This window comes from Crocodylus porosus, unplaced genomic scaffold, assembly GCF_001723895.1.
Source record: "Crocodylus porosus isolate Cpor-Errol unplaced genomic scaffold, CroPor_comp1, whole genome shotgun sequence".
Lineage (NCBI taxonomy): Eukaryota > Metazoa > Chordata > Crocodylia > Crocodylidae > Crocodylus > Crocodylus porosus.
The window spans coordinates 6,494,669-6,517,909 of record NW_017728915.1 but is presented as its reverse complement, the minus strand read 5'-3'; the positions used below and the strand labels follow the sequence as shown (position 1 = coordinate 6,517,909).

The 23,241-nt window shown below is 46.7% G+C and overlaps 1 protein-coding gene across 1 annotated transcript in view; it reads left to right on the top strand.

Moving 5' to 3' along the window:
* FA2H (fatty acid 2-hydroxylase) overlaps positions 1-23,241 on the top strand; it is a 115,060-nt gene that overhangs the window by 65,491 nt on the left and 26,328 nt on the right. The window contains exon 2 of the mRNA XM_019535615.1: positions 14,530-14,622. Coding sequence (XP_019391160.1) covers positions 14,530-14,622 — 93 coding nt within the window. The remainder of the gene's footprint in view (positions 1-14,529; positions 14,623-23,241) is intronic.

Sequence of the window (23,241 nt, the reverse complement as noted above, 5' to 3'; positions counted from 1 at the left end):
AGTCTATTACTGAACCACCAATGCTTCAGCTGAATCTATTCAAGTTCCAGCTTTACTGAAAATCCCTGCTTTGCTACATATGCAGTGCATGTTGGTGTGACAGGCTTCCCCGGGATTAATTGTGATAGGGAAGAAACTAGTTTCTTCTGTCTGGGGATGTGGGCTAATACCTAGTGTGCGCTGACTGATGGAAATACAGACATAGTCTTAGTAGAATAGATGTCCTTACTGCAGCTTCCACAGAATAAATTCTTTCTGTACTTATCAGCAATCCCAGCAATGAAGCATATAACCAAGACAAAACCAGTGTACCTGACTTTTGAGGCAAGATATGGAAGTTTGCATCACCTTCTGTTCAAGGAAACCTGAATAAAGAGATCTGTAGTCTCCAAGGCAACCAGATAACTTCCACTACTCACTTAGCTTTAACTAAAAAAAAAAATTGATTTCTTAGCTTTTCGTGGCACAAAATAAAATGGATCCTGAAGTACTCTAGAGTGCAGGGAGAATGTACATAACATATTGTGAAGAATCATGGGGGTCCTCTTTTCCAGGGGTGGGCAAAATATGGCCTGTGGGCCGGATGCAGCCCACTAGGCCATTCTATCCGGCCCACAGGGCCCCTAAAAAAATTTACAAAATTATATTCATCTGTCCTTGGTTCCTGTCAAAGATGACAGGTGCCAGGGGCAGTAGAACCCAGGGGAAGCCCCAGCAGGCTCCTGCTGCCTGGCCCTGCCCCCCACAGCTGGAACATGTGGTCCACGCTGGCCTGGGACCATGTGGCTGCACCAGTGCTGGAAACTCAGGTAAGAAGGGAGGGGGGGGAGGCAGAGAAGGACTGTGGGCAGGGAGCAAGCTGGTGCTGAGCGTGGCAAAAAGCGGCTCCTCCCCTTCCCGCTCACCCTCCCCTGCCCCATGGCTGGTGCTCCCTGCTGTTCCCTGCTGCCACTTGCAGCCCGCACAGAGCTGACCTGAGCAGGCATAGGTAACCGCAGGCAGGCTGCGAGCAGCTGCAGCACAGGGTGCCGGCCACGGGGCAGGGGAAGGGCCGCTTTTCAGCACTAGCTTGTAACTCAACCCTGCTTCCAGCCTGGGCCTCGCACTGGCTATGGGCTTGCCCATCAGGGCTGCACCATGGTGGCAGCAGCTGCTCGGTGTGGAGGAAAGCAGCCCCCCTGTTTGCTGCATTGGGCAATGTTTGCTGCTGCCTGACCGGAGCTCGCACACTGGGCAGCACAGAGGCAGTGGTGTGCATTGCCCCCTGCCTGTACTGCGGGGCTGAGGGGGACACTGGGAGTGAGTGGGCTCAGGAGCCAGCAGGATCATGGGGCCCACACTGGTGTCTCAGGGCCAGCGCCAGTGGGGCCCAGAGCAAGGCGGCAAGAATACAGGGTCCCGGTCAACAGGGGCTCTATGGAGCCGGGCCAGCTCCCCCCTCTCCTTGCTGGTGCATCCCAGCTGGGCTCCACAGACCCCTGCCAGCCTGTGCCCCACTCTGGGCCACACCAGTGCTGGCCCTGGGACATTGGTCCCAAGATGGTGACCAGGGGGCGAGGCACCTGTCAAGGGGCAGGGCTATCCATATGGCCCTTGACAGCTTGCCAAAACTGGGTAAGTGGTCCTCCGCCTGAAATAATTGCCCACCCCTGCTCTTTTCCCATCTCATTGTCAAATATTCTAACTTATTTCTAGGAACACTGCTGCATAGGCTACAGCTATACAACACTCTAGGCTAGAGGTTGACAACCTATGGCCTGCAAATCAAATCAAGCTTGCAGACCCAGGGAGCTTTGGCAGTGGGGGACTTCAGCCTGTGCTATGCTGCAGCTGAGCAGCCGGAAGAAGCAGTGGCCAGGTCCTGGTGCCAGCCTGCCTCACACCTGAGCCAGTCATTCCAGCCTGCCACTGTGAAAAGCTGCTGACAGTCACTGTAGATTATTTAGCTAATATGATTCAAACTCTTTAGCCCCTAAATGTCTTCATATTATGTTCTGCCTCATATGACCAAGATGCTTTAAGTTCCTCCCTTCTAAAATCCCATGCTGTTTCTGCAAGTAGTAGAGTGAGTGCTGCAGTACATCTTAAGGAAATTGGATGAAAATAAGCAGTCAATTTATTTAGTCTAGTTTATCTTAATAAATGTTTGTAGTGCTCTGTTCTATCTCAGCACAATATATGAGAGGTGACTCTGGACTCCTAGTCTGTATCCTGAACTTTTCTCCTCTTAGTTTTAACTGGCAGCTTGCTACCTTTAATGAGTCTTCTGGTTGGAGTATGGTCATGGTTGAGTCTTATACTGGTGAAGCTCCTGCGGCCCTTGCTATATGTTACACTATGAGCCACACAAACATTAATCAGCTTACTGCTATCTTGCTGTCAGACCTTCAGCTTGAGTGATGCATCTTTGGGGAGTGGCCGCAATTTAATTCAGGGCTGGGCAAAATACGGCTTGCTGGGAGGGATTTTGTCCAGCCCTCCGCAGGTCTCTTGGTCCTGCCTGGTCCAGGTGCCATCTGGCCCATGGTTCATCCTGCCACTCCCAGGTGTGCAGTGGGGCTGGGGTGGCTTCATGGTCAGACTGTTTTCTAGGAGTCCTGGCGGTGGCAGCTTCTTCCAGCAGCAACCAGCCCCAGCCCCATGAAGACCAGCTGGGACCTGTGCAGGCAGAGCCCAAGTCCCAGGCTGAGCACAAAGCCCTAGACCCAGCCCTGGCCAGCTCTGCATGGGAGTTGGGGTCCCCGAAGCTCCCACTTTGGACCTGCCTGCCCTGGCCATGATGAGCAGCAGTGGTGGCTGGACAAAAGCTGCAGCTGGGCTCTGGGGAAAAAAGTGAAACCTGGTGGCAGGTGTGGCCACCTCCCCCTCACCACTGCTGGCCACTCTTGCTGCAGCCACCCAAGCCCACACCAGGGCTGACTTGTGGCAGCTCCTTCCTGCTGCCTCCATGGCTTCCAAGCTGCCCTGGGCCCCCATGCCTTGTGAGGGAGTGGTAGGGATGATAGCCCCAGTATGGGCTCTGGGCAGCTGCAGCAAGAAGAGCCTAGCAATGTATAGGGGACATTAGCTGCACACACTGCCAAGTCCCCCTTTTTCCCAGCACCCAGACAGCAGCTTCTCCCAAGCTGCTGCCCCTCACCGTAGCCAGAAGGGGTGGGTCCAGAGCAGGCTCTGCAGGGACCCTGACCCCCTGCACAGGGTGAGCTTGGGCCAGGGCTGAGGCTGTGCGCTCAGCCTGGGGCCAGGCAGAAGCTGCTGTTGGGCATTGGGGGAAAATTGGATCCTGGTGGCAGGTGCAGCCGCTTCCCTCTCACTGCTGCTGGGACTTTCTCTGTGCAGCCACCAGGAGCTTGCGTCTGGGCTGCCTTGTAGCTCCTCCCTGCCAGGGGTGGTGCTAGTGTTGGCAGCAGGGAGGAGCTGCAGGGCAACCCTGGTGTGGGCTCCTGGTGGATACAGTGAGAAGGCTGTGGGAGCAGCAAGATGGAGGTGGCTGCACCTGCCACCAGGTCTTGCTTTTTCCTGGTGCCTAGCAGCAGCTTCTGTTCAGCTGGTGCCACTGCCAGTGCCGCCTCTGTGCCCGGGCCACTGCTGGTGAAGCCAGGCAGCAGCTCCAGCCCCTTCCCAGAGTAGAAGAGTGACCCAGAGGAAGCATTGGTGGTAGCGGGGGCCCAGCTGAGCTGCCCCTTCTGAAGTTGCCGCCCACCCACACCCACACTGGCTGTCACTCTGCACGCAACCCCTTCCCACGTAGGTTTGGTGAGTTGTGCCAGGAGGGAGAGGTGCTGACCTTGCGTGGGAGAGCTCTTCAAACGCCCTATATGGCCCACAGGCCCAAATAATTGTCCACCCCTGCCTTAATGGAACAGGAGCTGGGTTATACAGATCAAGAGATAATCCTGCCCTGAAGCAGCCTAACTTAGAGCTGCTTAAAAAGTGCTTTAAGAGGCTTAAAAATGTTAAAGGGGCACTACAGGGGTTAAGAGCTCCAGGAGTCAACCCAAATTAACTTGTAACAAGGTCCTGAGAGAAAAGAGGTAGCCACATTGAGAGGAGCTTGCTGTCTTGTAAATAGCAAACAAGTTTGTGGAAGTTCTAAGTGTTGACATGGATGATTTGCCTTGGGAGACTACTGCCCTCGTTGTTGGCATTTTAAATGCAGATCTTAAGAAACTGCTGCTGTAGAGAAATCAGACCTAAAAAGCCAAGTGGCCATAATAAAGCACAGTTAGTTAATCAAGTGAAATGCAGTTTTCCTGCTGTGTAGTTGTTGGGTAACTATGAAGTGCCTGGTAGAAGGGCATGCTTAATAGGCTACCCTTCAGAGAGCCTGCATTCAGCTGACTCTTTGCTTTCCTGTTGGTATAACAGAGTGCTGTATAGCTCATGCACAGAGGTCAGATATGGCCAGTCAGAAGATTGCCTCAGTTAGAACCAGGCAAGTCTTCTTACTTTGGAACTTAATTGGAGGCCACTCTACGGGCCTGCTCACTTCAGGATGCTAAAATTTGGGACAAATTTGCAGTTAATGCACACTGCTTCTGAATATTAGGATAAAATGCCGTAACTTTTTAATGGCCCTTAATTGATCTTTGTGCAGATGCTCTCATTTGCTGCCTTCAGTCTCTTTGGAGAAGGACAGCATATAAATCAAATAAATGTGGAAGAGATGTCTTTTTATGTGTGTTTTACCACTGCTGTAGGTAATTTGTCTTCACTCTTCTATGTAGGCAAAGTGCCAAGAGAACCAAAACCTCTCCATAGAATTTGATACCATGTGTAGCCTGGCAGGGCTCAGGTCTTCAGCTCTTGATGGAAAATTCCTGCCTTCCTGAAAAGACATGACAGGGTTTGTTTGTTTTTGGTTTTGTGGGGGGCAGCGTGTGTGTGTGTGTGTGTGTGTATGGGGGGGGGGTTGTCTCCAAGCCATTTGACATGGGAGCTTTTAACTATTCAGTAAGCATGTATTCAATGATGGGGGTACCTGGCAAAGAGATAATAATCACAACATGAGTGACAGCTGCCTTGGTAAAATGCATTTTGACTTACAGGAGAAAGTAACTGTAGAGATGAGCTTTTGTCTTCTTGCCTGCTGAATGCTTGATGTTTCTGCTGGGACTTTTAATGGTGGAGATGAACAACTGTATTGCTGGGTAATAGTACAGCAAACAGTTGTCTGCTGGGACCTGTATTTTGCTATTAGCCATCAAATCATGGTGACTGTTGCTGAGGTGAACCTGTAAGCTCGAGGTTGAGGTCTTTAAATACTCCTCCAAACTATATTGTTCCCCAGCTGAATAATTCATAGTGCCTGTTTCCTTTCTGAAGGGTAAAGAACATACATGTTGAAACTCCAGCTCCACAGTTACTGAACGTGAGCACACAGCCACATAAATGTCTATTTTGTCTCTGCCCAGGGGCAAAACACATATTAAAAAAGCCATAAATCTTGACTTGTTTCATATTGTTTAATTTCTTCCTCCAGTGAGGAACTCTGACTCAGTTCTGAGATGGCCTGGGAATATGCTAATTATCCAAGTAGACAATGGTTTTTGGCTGAATCTGATATCTTTTACTAGACCAACATAAATAGTTGGGGGAAAAAAATGTAAGCAAGCTTTCAGGTTTAAAAACCCTTTGTCAGGCTGAGGAAGTCTCTGCAGCTGGTGTGTGCTCTTCCTGGATAGAATGAAAAGTAAAGAAGCCAGAGGCTGGGCTGGTATGCATACAAGATGGGCAGTCCAAGTAGACTTTTTTTTCTGATAGAGTATAAAAATAGATTGTGGAGCTTTGGAATAAAGCCATTACTAAAAATTATGCATGTTTGTCCCCCTCAGTTCATCATTGCTCATATTGTATCAACACACGGGTCACAAAAAGGTAACTCAGTTTGGGCCTCAGTATAAAATGGAGATGACTTAAGGATCTTGGGTGATTTCATAGACATTAGGGCTGGAAGGGACCTCGGAAGATTATGAAGTCCAGCTCCCTGCCCCAGGGGCAGGAAATCAGCTGGGGTCACAGGATCCCAGGAAGATAAATGTCCAATTGACTCTTAAAGGAGTCCAGAGTAGGTGCTTGCACCGCCTCTGGCAGCAGTCTGTTCCAGGCCTTGGGGGCTCAGACTATAAAGAAGTTCTTCCTTATGTCCAGCCTGAAATGGTCTTGACGAAGTTTGTGACCATTTGACCTCGTCATCCCATGGGGTGCTCTGGTGAACAGGCATTCCCTCAGATCCTGATGCACACCCCTTATGTACTTATAGTCAGCCACCAGGTCCCTCCTGAGCCTGTACTTTTCCAGGTTGAAGGGTCCCATAGCTCTCAGCCTCTCATCATAAGGCCTGTTTTCCTGCCCTCCAGTCATACGTGTGGCTCTCCTCTGGACTCTCTCAAGCTTCTCCACATCTTTTTTGAATTGTGGAGCCCAGAATTGGATACAGTACTCCAGCTGCAGCCTCACTGAAGCCGAGTACAGAGGGAAGATGACATCCTGGGATTTGCTAGAGAAGTATCTATGGATGCAAGCCAGAGTTTTGCTCGCTTTGCCGGCTGCACTTCACATTGGTGGCTCATATTCATCTTGTGGTCAATCGTGACCCCTAAGTCCCTTTTGGCCATGCTGCTAGGTAGCACTGCCAAACCTATAAGCATGTTGCGGGTTTTTCTTCCCAAGGTGCAGTACCGCCCATTTTCCGAGCCTGTCAGGGTCGGCCTGGATCACTATCCTGTCCTCGGGTGTGGATGCTTTATCCCAAAGTTTGGTGTCATCAGCGAACTTGGCCAGTCTGCTCCTGACACCAATGTCCACATCATTAATGAAGATGTTGAAAAGGATAGACCCAAAAATGGAGCCTTGAGGGACCCCACTGGTCACAGCGCACCATGATTATTGACTTCCATTAACTACCACTCTCTGAGTCCGACCTCTGAGCCAATTCCCCAGCCAGCGGACTGTGATGTAGCCAAGGCCAGGTTTTCTATAAGACAATCGTGGGATACCAGATAAAAAGCTTTTTTTTAAAGTTGAGATATATGATATCAATCTCTTCTCCCTTGTCCAGGTGATATGTCACCTGGTCGTAGAAGGAGATGAGATTGATCAGGCAAGACCTACCCACAACAAACCCATGCTGGCTATCCCTTAAGAAGTTATCTTCAGCCAGTTTATCAAGAATGGTCTCTTTGATGTTCTCCAAGATCTTCCCGGGGATGGAGGTCATGCTGATGGGCCTGTAGTTCCCCAGATCTACTTTCCACCCTTTCTTGAAAATAGGCACCACATTGGCCTTCTTCCAGTCCTTGGGCACTTCAGTAGAGTGCCACGAGTTTTCAAAGATCCGTTCCAGTGGCTGAGCTATGATGCTTGCCAGCTCCTTAAGTACCCTGGGGTGTAAGCTGTCTGGGCCAGCTGACTTGAAGGTGTCCAGCATCTCAAGGTGTTCCTTCCCATGGTCAATATTGATGAAGGGTAACAATTCTCCTTTGCCCTCACCGTCCTGTACTGTATTCAGCAGAGCTGTCCCTTGGGGCAGATGAAAAACCAATGCAAAATACCTGTTGAGCAGGTTGACTTTTTCCTGGGCGTCGGTTGTCAGTTGACCCATATGGTTTAGCAGGGGTCCAATGTTACCCTTGCTTTTTCTCCGGCTCGCCACATATCTAAAAAAGGACTTTTTATTGTCCTTGATACGTGTAGCCAGTTGGAGTTCAGTTGCAACCTAGGCTTTCCTGGTTTGCTCCCTACAGGTCCGGACCAGTGCAGAGTGCTCCTCCTTTGGGGTGGATCCAACCTTCCTCTCATTATAGGCCTTTCTTTTTGGACACAGGAGGTCCGCCAGTTCTCTGCAGAGCCAAAGGGGCTGCTGTGGTGTTGGCAGGCACCTTCAAAAAACCCTGCTTTCTCAGGGATGCTGAGAGCAACAGCCCCACATGTTCCATCCCAACCAGCTTGGAACAGCTCTGTTCAAGCGACATGCCTAAGTAACACCCAGCCATGCAGGCTAGCTTACCTTGTGAAGGAGGACTTGTAATGTGGCAGGAGCTCTCATTCAGTGGGTTCAGGACCAATAATTTGGGACAAGGTAATGTCTATTGTATCTATCTCTGGACATTGCTTCCACTCTTAAAGTGTAAGCAGATAGTTCATGCTGGTTCCAGCTAGGTTTCCAGCCTGAGGGACTGTAAGCTGCATTACTGTGGATGGAAGTAGGAGGGAGCAGGAATATCCCAGCAGAGCCTGCTCCCTGAACTGGAGAACATCAATACAGTTCAGGCATTTTCTCTCTCCATTCCAGATAGCTGAGGTGGGCTGTCCAACTTCTGCATAGCCAGTGGCCACATACATTATGGGGGGCAGCATGCTGCAGGGGTGAGATGGCCATGTGCCAGGGCCCATGGGCCATCAGTTGGACAGCCCTGTAGTAAAGTATTTTGATACTACCCTCCTGTGTCTTATGTGCCCCATATGGGCTGCTAAGGACTCTATTCAAAGCAATATTTCAGTGTCAAGGATAGGAATCTGTGGACCACAGGCCACACTAGGAAATCTTCTTTATCTGGTAAAGCTAATTTTTCTTCAGGTACTCTGTAGCTGGATGTTCCTGCATTTCATGCCTTCAGCTATACAGACCTTTCTGGAACTTCAGCATCTCTCTAACTTGGTGGGCAAGAACAGCACTAGCTGTCAGTGTTCAGCCACTGTCCAAGTGGTCCATGTGGGTTAGAGGACTAAAACTCTAGAAGCAGCTCTGTAGTGGGCTGCAGTTACTCGCTGAGGAGCAATGATGCAAATCTTTAAAGGAAAGCCAGAATGTCAGAGGAATTTAAAAATTTTTCTTTTATTTTAACAGCTGGTGGAAGACGTGTCTTCTCCTCCTGCCCATTTCTCTCCTGTCTTGTAATGAGTGCAACAATTATCCTCTTCCAGAGCATGGCAAAGGTTACCTTTTACCACATCTAGTGTGCTTCCATAGGGTCTGTATTACCTGGCATTGGAGCCCTCGCTGGGCCAAAATGCTAGATGAACTATGGACTTGTGAGGACAAAATGAGATTATTGTATACTTGTTAGCCATCAGGCTTAGCTGTGATGGAACCAAAGAAAACCAGATGAAAACTTGTAGGGAGCAAAATGCATTCTACAGTAAAGGGTTGGAGACACCATTTGGTAACTTCTTGGAATTGAAACCTAACATTTTCACTGGGTACAGATACATGTTTGAAGCAGTTTTGCCACATTTGTATTGCTTACAGCTTGTCTGCACATAATGATTAGGACATAAGATCTGCCCTTTTTGAAACTGCTCCAAACCTACTGTTTGACTGCAAGGGCAAATTCTGTATGCTACCCAAACCAGCCAGTGTTTTAACACTGTCCTGGAATGTGCATAGATCAAGAATAAACACCTCTTACCTCTGACAGCAGCACTTAAATAAGTCTGGGCCCTGTATGCTTGATATACAAGACCGCTAGCATGCTCTCCATGGCAGATGGAACTTTCAAGTCTGTACCAATGTCCTTTTACCTCCCCTAAAGTCTTAAGCAATTTGCAAAAATAAGCATACTTAAATAGTCTGCCCTGGTTTCTAAATCGGGAAGGGTAGTGAGCAGATTAAGCAAGCTGTACAAACAGTACATTCATTGGATAACCTCTTGCCTTGCAAGACTGTACATTTTCTAAGTGGCGATATTGTCTCCTTTTTGGTACCTGGTACTGAGAGATAAAACAAGATTACAAGAGAACCCGCTACTACTTGGAGAACTAGTTGCTGTGTTTGTAACGTTCCAATGAGACAGCAGGCTTAATGGCATCAGGGCAAATATTTCTGCCATTTTTTGTGCGTGTATCTCCTGATTTGAGCACTGAATAGTAGAAATCATGCAGGTGGGTAAATGTCACTCGTGGTAGTTTTTAATTCTGTTGGAGAACTTAATATTCAAACAGTAGCAAGAGGTAAGCATTTAAGTTTTAGTTATACACTATAAGCTTATAAATTATACATGCTATATGCACCGTAAGCTTAGGCCTCTCAAGGATAGTGACAACTTTGCCATGGCCTGCTTAGATTTTTGGCACATTCTTGTCAGGACTCTAACTCGCATCTAGCTGACATCCACATTTCCCCATTTCTCTCCTGTCTTCTCCAGACTAATGTATGTGAAGAGGACTTGTCCTTTGTGACATCTAATTGGGTTTGCTGCTATAAAACTCTTCAGGCAAGAATTCGTAGTCTCGAGTTCTTCTGTCTGGCTATAGTTACTTATAATTTATAAACAAATGAGGAATAAAGTAGGAAAATGTTTTAAACCAAGACTGAGTTTCCTATGTAGGTATAATATATGAATCAAAAGCTAAGTTTAAACTTCAGAGGGGAACACTTTATAAATACTCTGGTGTGTGGAGCAGAGAGTTCTAGAGAAGTCAGTCCTGAGGTAGCTGCAACCATTGGAGCACCTTAGATGCTTTAACAACCCTCCTCTACTCCACATGAGGTCAGCTGAGTTGCTTTGCATCACTGGTGATTCTTCAGGCAGAGTCCCGGTGGCACCCATCTCCTCTCCAGGTATGGATGGCCGTTGGCTTGCAGGGAGTTCATCTGCCTTTTGGTAGGTCTTGTTTTTAGTCCTTCTGGGTGTCCACACACCCTCCTCACCCAGGCTAACCCAGGTCAGGGCGCTGGTTTAGTCACCGACAACCCAAGTGTGGAACAGGCTTACATGGTACCAGATAGCAGACCGAGGGAGGCCTGCCATGACAATCAGAGAGTTCTGCCTCAGCCTTAATTCCACCCCACTTCAAACAGTACTCTGTGCACCTTCTCCCCTGGCTCAATCAAGTTTCTGACAGTACAAGTAGTTGCTATCGTGTAGGTGCTGTGTAAGTGGCATGGTGGCAAATTGGATATATATGTTGCAAAGCAGAGACAGCTTTTAGAGTTGCTGTTTTTCCATACAGACATTAAACTGTATAAACATTGCTGTAGTTCATATAACAGGATCTGAGTTTGACAGCATATTAGTCCATTGCTGCTGGGATCTGCTGGACATCTGGCCAGCAAGGATTGTGAGTGATGCCTTCTTGTTTGTGTTGGGAGTTACTGGCCAACTTTTGGTGATATTACAGTGGTGCATTTCTTTCATCATTGGGTCTTGGTTCTTATTAAAAATAAAAAAGTTAGAGGTGTTTTGTGGCTATATCAGTGGTACACTCAAGTTGGTTTTAGTAAGGGGATTGCGCTAAGTACATGACTGGTAGATTGAAGGTGTTTAAGTTTGATTACAGGAGGCAGTTTAGAATCCGTTGTTTTCATTGCTGTATACTTAGCCACCAAGTTTGCAGTCTAATGTGTGTTTCCAGTATTCAGACAATTGTAAATCCTTAAGCAGACATGGCTTGGGGGGAAAAAGGTAGACAAAAGAAGCTGCTCTTGTTATCATAAGTGCCCAATCCAGTTCTCTTTCCTTTGGGGTTTGTTTTTGGTTTGGTTTGGGTTTTTTTGTTTTTTTTGGGGGGGAGGGGGTTATTATTGGGGTGGGGGTTGGCACTTAGGTTTTTGGGTTTCTTAGTAACTTCTGCATTCTATTCATAATGGTTCTCTTTATTCATCTTCTCTTCTGTGTTGACACCCTGTTAAAGTAATGACACAAATGCCTTTCTGTCTATAATCCGGCAGCATCCCACTTCTGCTGTTGGAATGCATGCGAAGAATGTTACACTGCCGCAAGACGTAGAAATTCCAACTTGCAGAACTGAAATGGTGGGTGGGGAGCATTTTCATTCTTGCAAGATGTTTCTAGGCGGTGGCTAGTTTGCAAGACTCGTAGCTTACTTCGTAAAAATTGGGCTGATAAGGATTTTTTTCTGTGATGTTGTCACTGGAAAAGGATGAGTCACTGAAATAAACTTTTTTTTTGCTGACCATGTTCTATTTTTGTCACTGTTTTTTTACTAGAGTAGGTTGGTCTAATGGCTAAAGCAGAAATCCGTTGAAGGCCAGGCAGTAGTTCCTGAGTCAGTAGCTAGAGTGGCAAGTTAAGAGGAGAGTCTGAGATACCTGGGCTGAGGGCAGGAACTAGAGGTAGGTAGTCAACACATGAAGCCAGTGTTCTAGAGCCAAAAACTGGAAACCAAGAGGAAAGTGAAGTCAGGTGCTAATGTAGGAAGTAGAGAGACCAGCCAGTGGCAAGAACTGAAGTCAGGAAGTTGGGATAAAAGGCAGGGTCAGGAGACCAAAACCAGGAAATGGGGAAGGTACCAGGAGAAAAGGCAAGGGGATGCAAATGGGTTGGGAGCTGCTTGTAGACCTGAATCTTGGTGTTTTCAAAGTAAAGTGTCAGGATGGTTCTTTGAAATAAGGAGAGGAGACAAAGCCAATGAGGTGGCCAAACAAGGGCTCTTTTAGAAGCCAGCTGGGCCAGCTAAGTCCTAGAAAGCAGAGACTCAGCCCTTCTACTACAAGTTTCTTACACAAATAGTATCAAGTTTTGAACCTGTTAAAACATTTTTGATACTTCTCAAATAACCCCCCCCCCCCTTTTTTTGTTCTTTAGTTTAAATCTTTGTTGGAATTGTGAAACAATTTCACTTGCCTTCCCTCTTCTCAGAATCTTTTGCTGCTCATAAAACTTTGGAGTTTTCTGTATCTAGCAGTTTAGAATAGGGGGAAAAAAAAATTCAAAACTGCCAACTCTTTAGGCCCAAGTAACCAGCATTCTGTCCAGGTTGAGTTAGGAATATTTTTCTTTTGCACAATAAAATTGTACCTGTAAAGTAGAAGGTGATGCTGTACTGCTCCAGTAAGCATGTTCAAAACACAGCCTACTGCCCTCTGAAGGTTTTCAGGTTGCTTGTGCCACACAGTCAAAAGTCCATTTTCTAAAGATTTCTCCAGACAGTTAAGGAGGCAGGTTGGGAAGTTTGTTTGCGTTTTGGTTTGTCTGAGCTCAGCTTTTGAGATGTCTTAAGGAGACTACTTTCAAAAGGTACCAGACATTCATTTCCTGAAAATCTGGCTTCTCTTAAATGGCCAACTTTTAAAAGCATGAAAACACCACATTTACCAAAGCCATTAGTCCTGGGCTTTTCTCTGTGCAAACTTTTGTTCAGTGTGGGGTATCAGACAGTGACTGGGCAGATTTTTAAAATATATGTCACTCCTGAGAATTTTTCCACTAGTCTAGCATTGTACTGTTTTTGCTGTTGGTAAGTTCCACTAAAGTGGTGCTTTCCCAACACACAGGAAATCTGGTGTGTTAACTGTGTGAGAATCCTCTCTAATGGGCTTATGTGCAAATGTTAGCAATACAACTAAAACGCATAGCTGACAAAGTAAGCCCATACATCATAGCCACACTGCCTGGCCCCACTCCTGAGCAGTGGCTGGAGGCGGGTTGGTGGGCTGGGCAGTGCAGGTGCCTCTGCCTCCCCACCAAATTGTGCATTGTTCCCCTGCCATCCTGCCTTAGTGTGCAACAGCGCCGTTGACTTGGTGGGGCTAGGTGCTGCTGTGTGTGTGGGGCAACCTCTGACCATGGCACCCTGCATGGTCACCCACATCACCTACCCCAAAGTCCAGCTCTGGCTCCAAGCGCTCTGCACCAGTCAGGCAAGCGTGCTGCAGACTTTCGTCAACTGCAGCCTATTGAAGCTTTAATACCACATTTACTCAAATCTAAGATGACCCTGAATTTTAAGATCACCCCATAATAATTTGATTCTATACATAAAACATTTGTAAATGTTATGATTTTTCATGTATAGAATCAAATTATTGGAGAGTCATCTTTATTAATTCATTCCCCCACTGCTGTAGGAGGACAGGTATCGACCCTTTTCCCTCTGCTTCTGCTCTCCCCCCGCCTTTACTGTTGCTCTGCACCAGCAGGCTTTGTCCCTGTTTTAGCCTAGGACACTGAATGTGGTCCCAGCCCAGCCCCAGACAGCAGCCATGTTGGGGGGAGGGGAGGGAGAGGGAGCTGGGGAGGCAGGGGAGCAGAGGCTACTGCAAGGTGGAGATTGCAGGTTGTGGGAGGGTGGGGGGGCTATGGCCCTGACCCCAAGTAGGGGCTGGAACCTAAGCAACAGTAGCCACCGGTCCCCCGCACCACCCTTGTACTCAATTCTAAGACATGTTAAATGGGAAAAGAAAGCTCACCTTAGAGGTTTCAAGTAAATACAGTAAATTCATCTTTAGGAGGGAAGAGAAAACAGAAAAATGAAAATGCCCTCAGCCACTGGTCACTCACCCCCTGGTTTTTTCAAAGTGGGGTGGGTGACCCAAACTTACCAACTGTGAGGCATGCTGGGCTGTGTTACTTGTTCACAACTCCCTGGTGTTGGAGCCACAGTACTTAAACACCTAAAAGGTGACTGTTCTACCTGGAATGCTAGGGCCCTGTATGCATGTACACCTCTGATCTATGAAAATTGTGTTGTTCCCAGTTAGTGACATTTAAGAACAGTTCAGTTGTTGTGTGTGTCCATACCACTGGAGATAAGCTGGATTAATCTTTCTTCATTTTCTGTCTTCAGAGCCTCCTGGAGAGGGAGAGACCGGTGGACACCATAAATCAGACGACAAACCATTGGATGGATCCTAGATGTAAAACAGTAGATCCAGACAAGGTGAAAAAAAAACAGGTGGCTGGTTTCGAAGTGTATGGTGTTGTGGAAGTGCAGTGGCTTCTCAAATGCTAATATTTTGCTCAGCTATTTCAAGACTAATATAATCTCATTTCTATATTTGTGGAAACCTCCTCATCTCTAACAAATGAGATGTTCCAAATAAAGACAAGATAGAAGAGTAGATTTTTTTAATAGATGAGCCAGGGCTACAGTAAGGAGTCTAGATTGAATTTGCAATCAGTAACATTTGTAAAGAGACAAACAACAGTAGACACTGGTGAAATTTATGCACGTAGTAACTTTTCTTTCTTGGAAAGGGGAAAAATGTTTCATAGTTTCATAGATGTTTGGGGCTGGAAGGGACCTTGCAGATCATCAGGTTCAACCCGCCCGCACTTAGGCAGGAAAGACTGCAGGGATAAGATGACCCCAGCAAGGTAGGCATTAGGGGTATGCAAAACTGGCCCTATTCAGTTCGGGTTTGGCCCAAATCAGGGACAGTGATTCAATTCATTGATTCAGATTGCTGTCCCTGATTTGATTTGGCTGAATCTAAATCTGAAGATTCGATGCTGAAGAATCAGTGATTCAGCCATAGACACAGCTTTAAATGTTTTTTCTACATACCTCAAGGTACTATGAGGCAGCTTATGAACACTGTGATGCTGGGGCGAATGGAACATCCCACAGTAGTGTGGGGGGGTGCATGCTTGGTGAAGACCACTTCTGGGACCACTGGGCCCTCCCCCCACCCCCCGGCTTAGCGATCAGCCACAGAGGGACCCCGGGTGCCACCCCAGACCCAGGAGGCACCAGTCACCAAGCTGGAGAGGGGTGTGGAGGAGCCTCCCACATGCTCCCTAGGGGGTTTTTGGTCCACTTCCGGGTCTGCTGCTGAGTGTGCTGGGGAGCCCCCTGTGCTCCTGTGGGATGCTTCATCTGCCCCACCATTGCAGTGTTGATGAGCCGCCTGGTACCTAGAGGTATGTAGAAAAAACATTTAAAGCTGTGTCTATGTTCGAATCACCAAATCTCTCCGAACCAATGTGGAGGGTTCCGATTCTGTTCGGAGAGATTAAAGGGTCTCCTGATTCAATTCGGAATTGCAGATTCGGCCATCAAATCGAGCCAAATCTCTGCCAAATTGAATCAGCGACCAAAGCTTCGCATAGGCCTAGTAGGTATCAAGACACTATTTGAAGATCACCAGGGTAGGTGATTGTACCACTTCTGGGGGAGAGCCTGTTCCAAACCCTTGGCACTTGACTTGTAAAGAAGTTTTTCCTTATGTTCAGTCTGAAGCGATCGTCAATCAGTTTGTGCCAATTATTTCTTGTCCTCCCCTGGGGGGCCTTGGTGAATAGATGTTCCTCCAGACCCTGATGTATGTCCCAATATACTTATAGGCTGCCACCAAGTCCCCTCTGAGTCTTCTCTTCTCCAGGCTGATCAGTCCCAAGTCTTTCAGCCTCTCCTTGTATGACCTGGTCTCTAGGCCTGTGATCATGCATATGGCCCTTCTTTGGACTCTCTCAAGCTTCTCCACATCCTTCCTGAAGTGCAGCGCCCAGAACTGGATGCAGTACTCCAGCTGCGGTCTCACCAAAGCCAAGTAGAGCAGGAGGATTACATCCTTAGCCTTGCTCGAGATGCCTCAGTAGATGCATGCCAGTGTTTGCTTAGTTCTGCCAGCTATGGCATCACATTCGTGGCTTATGTTCATTTTGTTGTCTATCACGACAACCAGGTCTCATTCATTTGTTATGCTGGCAAGTGTAGCACTGCCAAGCCTATAAGTGTGCTGCGGATTATTTCTCCTCAGATGGAACACTTTACATTTCTCCATATTAAATGAAATCAGGTTGATATGTGCCCATGTTGCAAGCTGTCCAGGTCAGCCTGTATGGCCAGCCTGTCTTTGAGTGCTACCACGCTCGCCCATAGTTTGGTGTCGTCAGTGAACTTTGCCAGTTAGCTTTTAATACCTGAATCCAAATCATTGATAAACATATTGAAAAGCACCAGTCCAAGTACTGAACCCTGAAGGATGCTACTGGTCATCTTCCCCCATGATGACTCAGTCTATCAGTACTCTCTGGGTCCTACATCAGAGCCAGTTACCTAGCCACCGGACCATAAAGTAGTCAAGGTTGCATTTTTCCAATTTTACCATGAGGACATTGTGGGAGACCAGATCAAAGGTCTTTGTGAAGTTGAAGTATATGACATCAACCTCATTTTTCCTATCCAGGTGGCAAGTTACATGACTGTAGAAGGATATGAGATTGGTTTGGCATGACCTGCCCAAAATGAAGCCATGTTGGCTATCCTTCAGAATAATGCCTTCTGTTAGCTTGTCAGCAATGGATTCTTTGATAATTTTCTCCAGGATTGTACCAGAGATTGAGGTCAAACTAGTTGGCCTATAATTTCCTGGGTCCTCCTTTCTCCCTTTCTTAAAGATAGGCCACACTGGCTTCTTCCAGTCTTCTGGGACCTGTCCTGAGTACCACAAGTTTTCAGATAACTTAGCGATAGGTCGCATGATGACATCAGCCAGTTCTTTTACCACTCTTGGATGTAGTTCATCTGACCCTGCTGACCTGTAGATATTTAGCCTTTGTAGGTGCTCCCCTACAGGATCTACACCAAATATGGGAGGGTGGTAACTCCCGCCATAATCATCCTATATCCTGTCAAGCAGGCTAACACCCTTTGACTGCTTGAATACCTATGTGAAGTATTCATTTAGGAATTCCGTTTTGTCCTGAATGTAGGTTATCAGCCATCCCATTTCATTCATCAGGGACCCTATGCTTCCCTTATTTTTTCTCCAACTTTCTGTATATCTAAAGAAAGACTTTTTGTTGTCCTTGATTCTGTTGCCAGTTTGTATTTGGTTTGTGCCTTTGCTGTCCTGATCCGCTCCCTACAGGTGTGGGCTGATGCTGAGTACTCCTCATGGGTAGTTATTTCTGACTTCCATCACTTGTAGGCTTCTTATTTTAATTTCAGGAGGTCCATGACTTCCTTATTGAGCCAGGAGGGTCTCCCAGCCCTTTTGTTGCCTTTCTTATGAAAGGGAATGGACTTCCTTAGAATTTTTAGGATAGTTTCTACTTGTACTCCCTTCCTCATCAGACCATGGCCCCACAGGGCCTCACCAACCAAACTCCTAAGCTTGTGGAAGTTAGCTTTCCTAAAATCAAAGATTTCTTTCCTACTGGCCAATTTCCCTGACTTACAGTCAATGGAGAAAGTGAACATTTCATGGTCACTGTTGCCCAGTTTCCCTTCAGTCCTCAGGTTGCTCACTAGTTCGTTCCCTTTGGCCAAAACCAAGTCTAGGAGTGCCTTGCCCCTGGTTGTTCCATAGACTTCTTGAGATAGATAGAGCTCCTCAATGCAAGTGAGGAAGCTTTGTGAGTGATCAGATCTGTCTGAGGGCTCATCCCAAAAGATGTCTGGGTAATTGAAGTCACTCCATGATGACCATGCTCCGAGAACATGCAGCCTCTGCCAGTTCTCCAGAGAATTCCTGATTGACCTGTTCCTCTTGGTTTGGAGGTCTGTCATCAAGGCTGTCCCATTGGGAGGCAAATCGGGGTGACTGCCCCAGGCCCCATGGACAACGCCATACAGGCCCCACCACAGCTACCATGTGCCATTGGTGGTGGAAGGGGGGTTTAGTGGGGTTCAGCCACCCCAAACGGAGGGCAGCAGCAGGCATAGCCCTATGCCATGTTTGGGCTCCTGCAGTGGTGGGGAGGGGCGGGATGCTCAGCTACCCTTCACTCACAGCCAGTACCACAGCCGGCCCAGCTGCACGCAGCCAGGTAAGTTTCTTTTAATTTTTACTGCCCTGGGCTTGGGGAAGGAGGTGAGCAGATTGAGACACCTACAGTGAGGAGGAGAGTGGGGTAGGGAAAGGGTGAATCATTCACCCTTGCCCCCTCCCTGCAGCACAATGGGGATTGTCCCATGACCTGGCCCGGCTGGGGCCCCATTCACCGTGGCTGGGGCCTTGGCCGGGCCAGGTTGTAGAAAAATTGGAGCCCAGCGATTCATCCAGGGGCATGGGCGGGCATCTCCCACTGCTGCATGCACCATGGGGAGCTAAGGGGAGGTGGGAGTTCCACCCCCCTCCTGACTTCCCTGCGCTGTGCCCATGGACAAGGCACTGGGCTCTGATTGTCCCACAACTGGCCTGGCCGGGGCTCTAGTTTCGGGGAATCAGGCTCCAGCCAGGCCAGGTCATAAGGCAATCTGAGCCCGGCGGCCTCTCCAGAAGCATGGCGCCAGGCAGCCAAGGGGGCAGGGGAGCATGTGGCCCCCAATCTTTGCACAGGGCAGGCAGGCCACAGGTACAGCGCCATGTGCCTTGCTGCCTGGCTAACCCAGTGACAGGATGTACATGACTGCCCCCGCTGCTTTCAAAGCTGCGGCAGCAGGGAGGCATGGAGGCAAGGAGCTCTCCAGCCCAGTGGTGCAGCCAAGGCCGGCTCTGCTCCAGCTCCTGGCTCTGGCGCCCCTCGGGTGGTGCACATCTGGGTCTGGGGCAGGGAGGCAGCCAAGGCCAGGAGCCAGCCGGAGCCAGAGCTGGGACTAGTGCGGCCAGGGCCAGGATGCAGCCAGGGCTGGGGCTGGGGCCAGGGTTGGGGCTGGTGCAGCCAGGACTGGCATGGCACTGGCAATGCCGCTTTCCCCTCCCCCCACAGACTTTTCATTGAGGAGGGAGTTCAGCCCCTGCAAATTTATTTTTTCTTCCTCCACTTATGCACCCCACTCCTGGGCCCCGCACAGGCTGATATGCTCTGGGTCCCGCACATTCCTAACTCCTAACTGAGTTTATTACAGACAGTTCTGTCTGTAATAAACTCCTATGGTCAAATCCCCTTCCCTGTGCTTTCTCCATATCTTGACTGAGAGGGTCTCAAGTCACCCTTCTTTGTTTCCAGTCTTCACTTCTAAGGAGGTTGTAATGTTCCTTCACATAAAGGGCAACTTCTCTGCCTTTCTTCCCAACATAATCCCTCCTATACAGGGTATATCCCGCTATGCTTGTGGTCCAGGCATTGGTGGAGTCCCACCAGGTCTCCCTAATCTCTACGAGATCATATTGCTTTTTGCTTAGTGGGAGGGCCAGTTCCTCTAGCTTGTTTCCTCTAGGTTCTCTGTACCCAAAGTGTTGCAGACAGAGTTCAAGATGGCTTGTATGTAACTCAGGTTTGACTGCTAGAGGCTAGTTAGATAGGCAAGGGAATGGTGGCCATGATTTTTCTCCTCAGCAGTATGCACATTTCCTGTCCTCCAAGGAAGTAACCTTTACCATGCAAAGTATTCCTTCATGTTGCATACCAGCATTACCACTGGGAATGTGTGCCTATGAAATTTATAGGATGTATAGTGAAGAATAGCTAACCTAGCCAAGTAACAATCGAGTCGTGCACAGGTACGGCTATTCTTTCTTTTGATAAGCATGTGGTTAATATACAGTTAGCTTCCTCTCCTCCACAACCACCTACTCCAAAGTCAGCTGCTGCAGAGGTGATAATGTACCTTTGGCAGGTGGCCATGTCCTGTTCACCTTGACTTTTGTGACATTACTAAGTATTTCACTAGGACTTAAATATTCACAGCGCTCTGGTTAGCAAAAGCAGGATAGCAGCCTCTGGCTGTTTTCTGGCACCATGCAATTTTACAGAAGTTTCTGACAACTGAAGCTGCTAGTACTGTTTGCAATGAGTATTATCTCAGATTGGTAGTAATTAAGTGTGCATAACTGAGTCAACTTGCCCTGCCCTCCCTCAGAGAATGGATGGATCAGTTCACCACACCTGGATGACAATGCATATATAAGGCAAGGGTAACAAGTAGGGCGTGATTTCATTGGCAGTAGCACACTGTACCCAGAGCAGACAACGTGTTGTCTTTGTTATTTCTTTTTTACTTTACATAAATAACGTGACTCCTCTGCCTTAGGCACTCAGTTTGCTTTGAGCCCACAGACACCTGAAATGCCTTCTCTAGTGCAAACAGCAATGAACAACTATGGTAAATTTTAAGTGATCCTCCCCTACTACATGTAGAGTGACATTTCCCCTTTGCCATCCCAGGAACAATGTTCAGACCAATTTAAAAATATATGTAATATGGCTGTTTTCCTTGCTGAGGATCAATCAGCCAGTTGCACAGGTGGGAACAGACTTCATGTTTCAAAAGGACAGAGACAAGACTGCATCTCTGCAGACTCACTTGGACATATGGACCAGAGTGCCCCACGGATGGTACAAATACATCTACTTCAAAATGTTTCAATGACAGATTTGCAACAAAAACCTATTTTTATCAAAATGCAAAGGTTGCAAGTTCAAATGTTGATAATATCACTTTCTGAAGTTGTCAAAACATTCTGCTCTTAACATTTCGTCTTTTGGTTTCAAAATTAAATTAAGTGCTTTTAATTTTTAAAAGTGCTTTTATCTGGTAAGTCAAATCCAAATAATGTGGGTTTTCTGAGAGAGACAGAGAGATCAAACAAAGTGTCACCTAACATGTCCTTCCAGATAGGTGGTGTATGTATTCAATACTTTGGCACAGCAGTGGCACTTAGTGGACTATGTGTCTCTGTCTGGGGGGTTTAAACACACCCAAAAATGCTTAGTAGCTGTATCCTTTTCTGGTCCTGAAGGGGAAAACAGAAGTTTCCTTCTGCAGCTTACCCTCCTGCTGCCCTAAAAAGAACAGAGCTTTTGTCTATATTGTCTTTAAATAAGGCCAGTAACTTCTGTCTCTGCATGGTTCACTTGTTTTTTCCTCCCTGTTCCTACCAGGATTTCAAGCTAGCTGGGGAAGCTGTGAGCACCCTGTTAGAACAGAGATGTAAACTTTCCAAAAATTTTGAAGCCATGGAAAAAAACTGGTTTCTTTCTGGCTTTTTTCCGGAAAAAAACGGACATTTTGGAGAAAATTGAAATACAAGCAATACTTATTTTCTTAGCACCCTTGACAGCTCTAAATTCACTTTGCTACTTTAAGGACATAAAATGTATTATGTATAACTTTGTTTGCTCCTAAAATTATCATGTTTACTTCTAATTTAATAAATATAATGTAGTTTATTTAGACAATAATTACAAATTTACTAATTGAATTTACTTTGAAATGTTTTTAATTTTTGTTATAAATGGAGCTACAAGCTGCTGAACTCTAAGGAACCTAGCATCTCTTAGTTTTTGCCAGTTTATGAGAAGCAGGCAAAAATTAAAGTTGAAAATAGAAGAAACCATCATCATTATAGTAAAACAAAGAAAGTTGTTATGTATTCTGTACTTAGTTTTCTCCACAGTGTCAAGCAGATACAGAAAGCACTCATTTTAAAAAAAGAACTGAGGAACAAAAGGGGGAAAAAAACGCAAGTTACACTGAATACAAATTTTGCTACATGAACCTTTGTCTAATCAGTCTCATTTTCTGAGCTATCACTATCAGCAGTTTCTGCTGCTACTGATTTTCCTGATCCTTCATTTTTGTCAACTTCATGGACCTCTAGAAACTGAAGTTTTGCCCAGATTGAGACAAACTCCTCTACAGTTTCACATGTTAGTTTATTTCTTGATTTGGTAAGAGTATTTCCAAACAGACAAGTTTCTTTCACATGCTGCAGAAGATGGAGGAATATGAAGCAGGCAAGCAGCAAGAAGAGTCAGAGGCTGTGTCGTGCAAAGGCCTTGCCACCATGTCACAGGAGGGATATGCTTGGCAGAGTCCCAGACTGCATTCCTGGACCAAATACCTGAAGATGTTCAGTAGTCTGCAATATTTGAAAGTACCTTTCCAACATCAAGTCCTAAGTGTGTTGCTTGTTTTGTAATCCAGTCAAATGCAGTAGCAGTGCTATCATCACTAACATTTCTGCCTTTGAATCTTGGATCCAAGAGATTTGCAGCAGCATGAATTGATTGGCAACAAAATTCTTCCCGTCTGTTAATAAAGTCTTTCACCTTTCTTTCTTCTGTACTTGTAAGCAGAGATGCACTTAAAATCAACTGGTTTTTAAGACACTTATCTGGGCCATTTGATAAGGAATGTCTGACAAAAGTGCACTGTCTGATCCAGATGCAGTGATTGCTGAAGAAATTAGCTTTAAAATCTTCAGGGAGTTCTGCAGCTGAATCCAGAAGACATCCTCATTAAGTACAGTGTTTCTTATGCTTTTGGGTGCTTTAAACTCCTCAGTTTTTACTGTTTCTTGAAGAGCTTCTTTGTTTTTTAATAAACTTTCAAATGAGATCACCACTCCACCCCATCTAGTTTTACTACAGTTTGAGTGTCACTATTTTATTCTTTGCATTCTTTTCTTTCTGCTTCTTAAAGACTGCAGTTACAGTATGAGTAGCTTTTACATGTTTTATAACTTCTTTTGCTCTTCTATAGATCTTTTGCAGAGCGTCCAACTTCATGATGTCATTAAGAAGCAAGCTTAGCTTATGAGATGTACATCCTATTGCTCTAGTACATGGATATTTATCCTTTATGATCTCCCATGCTGCTTTCATGTTACTTGCTTTGCCAGTCAGCAAAGCAAATAACTTACCACTCCCAGTCTTCTGTAGGACT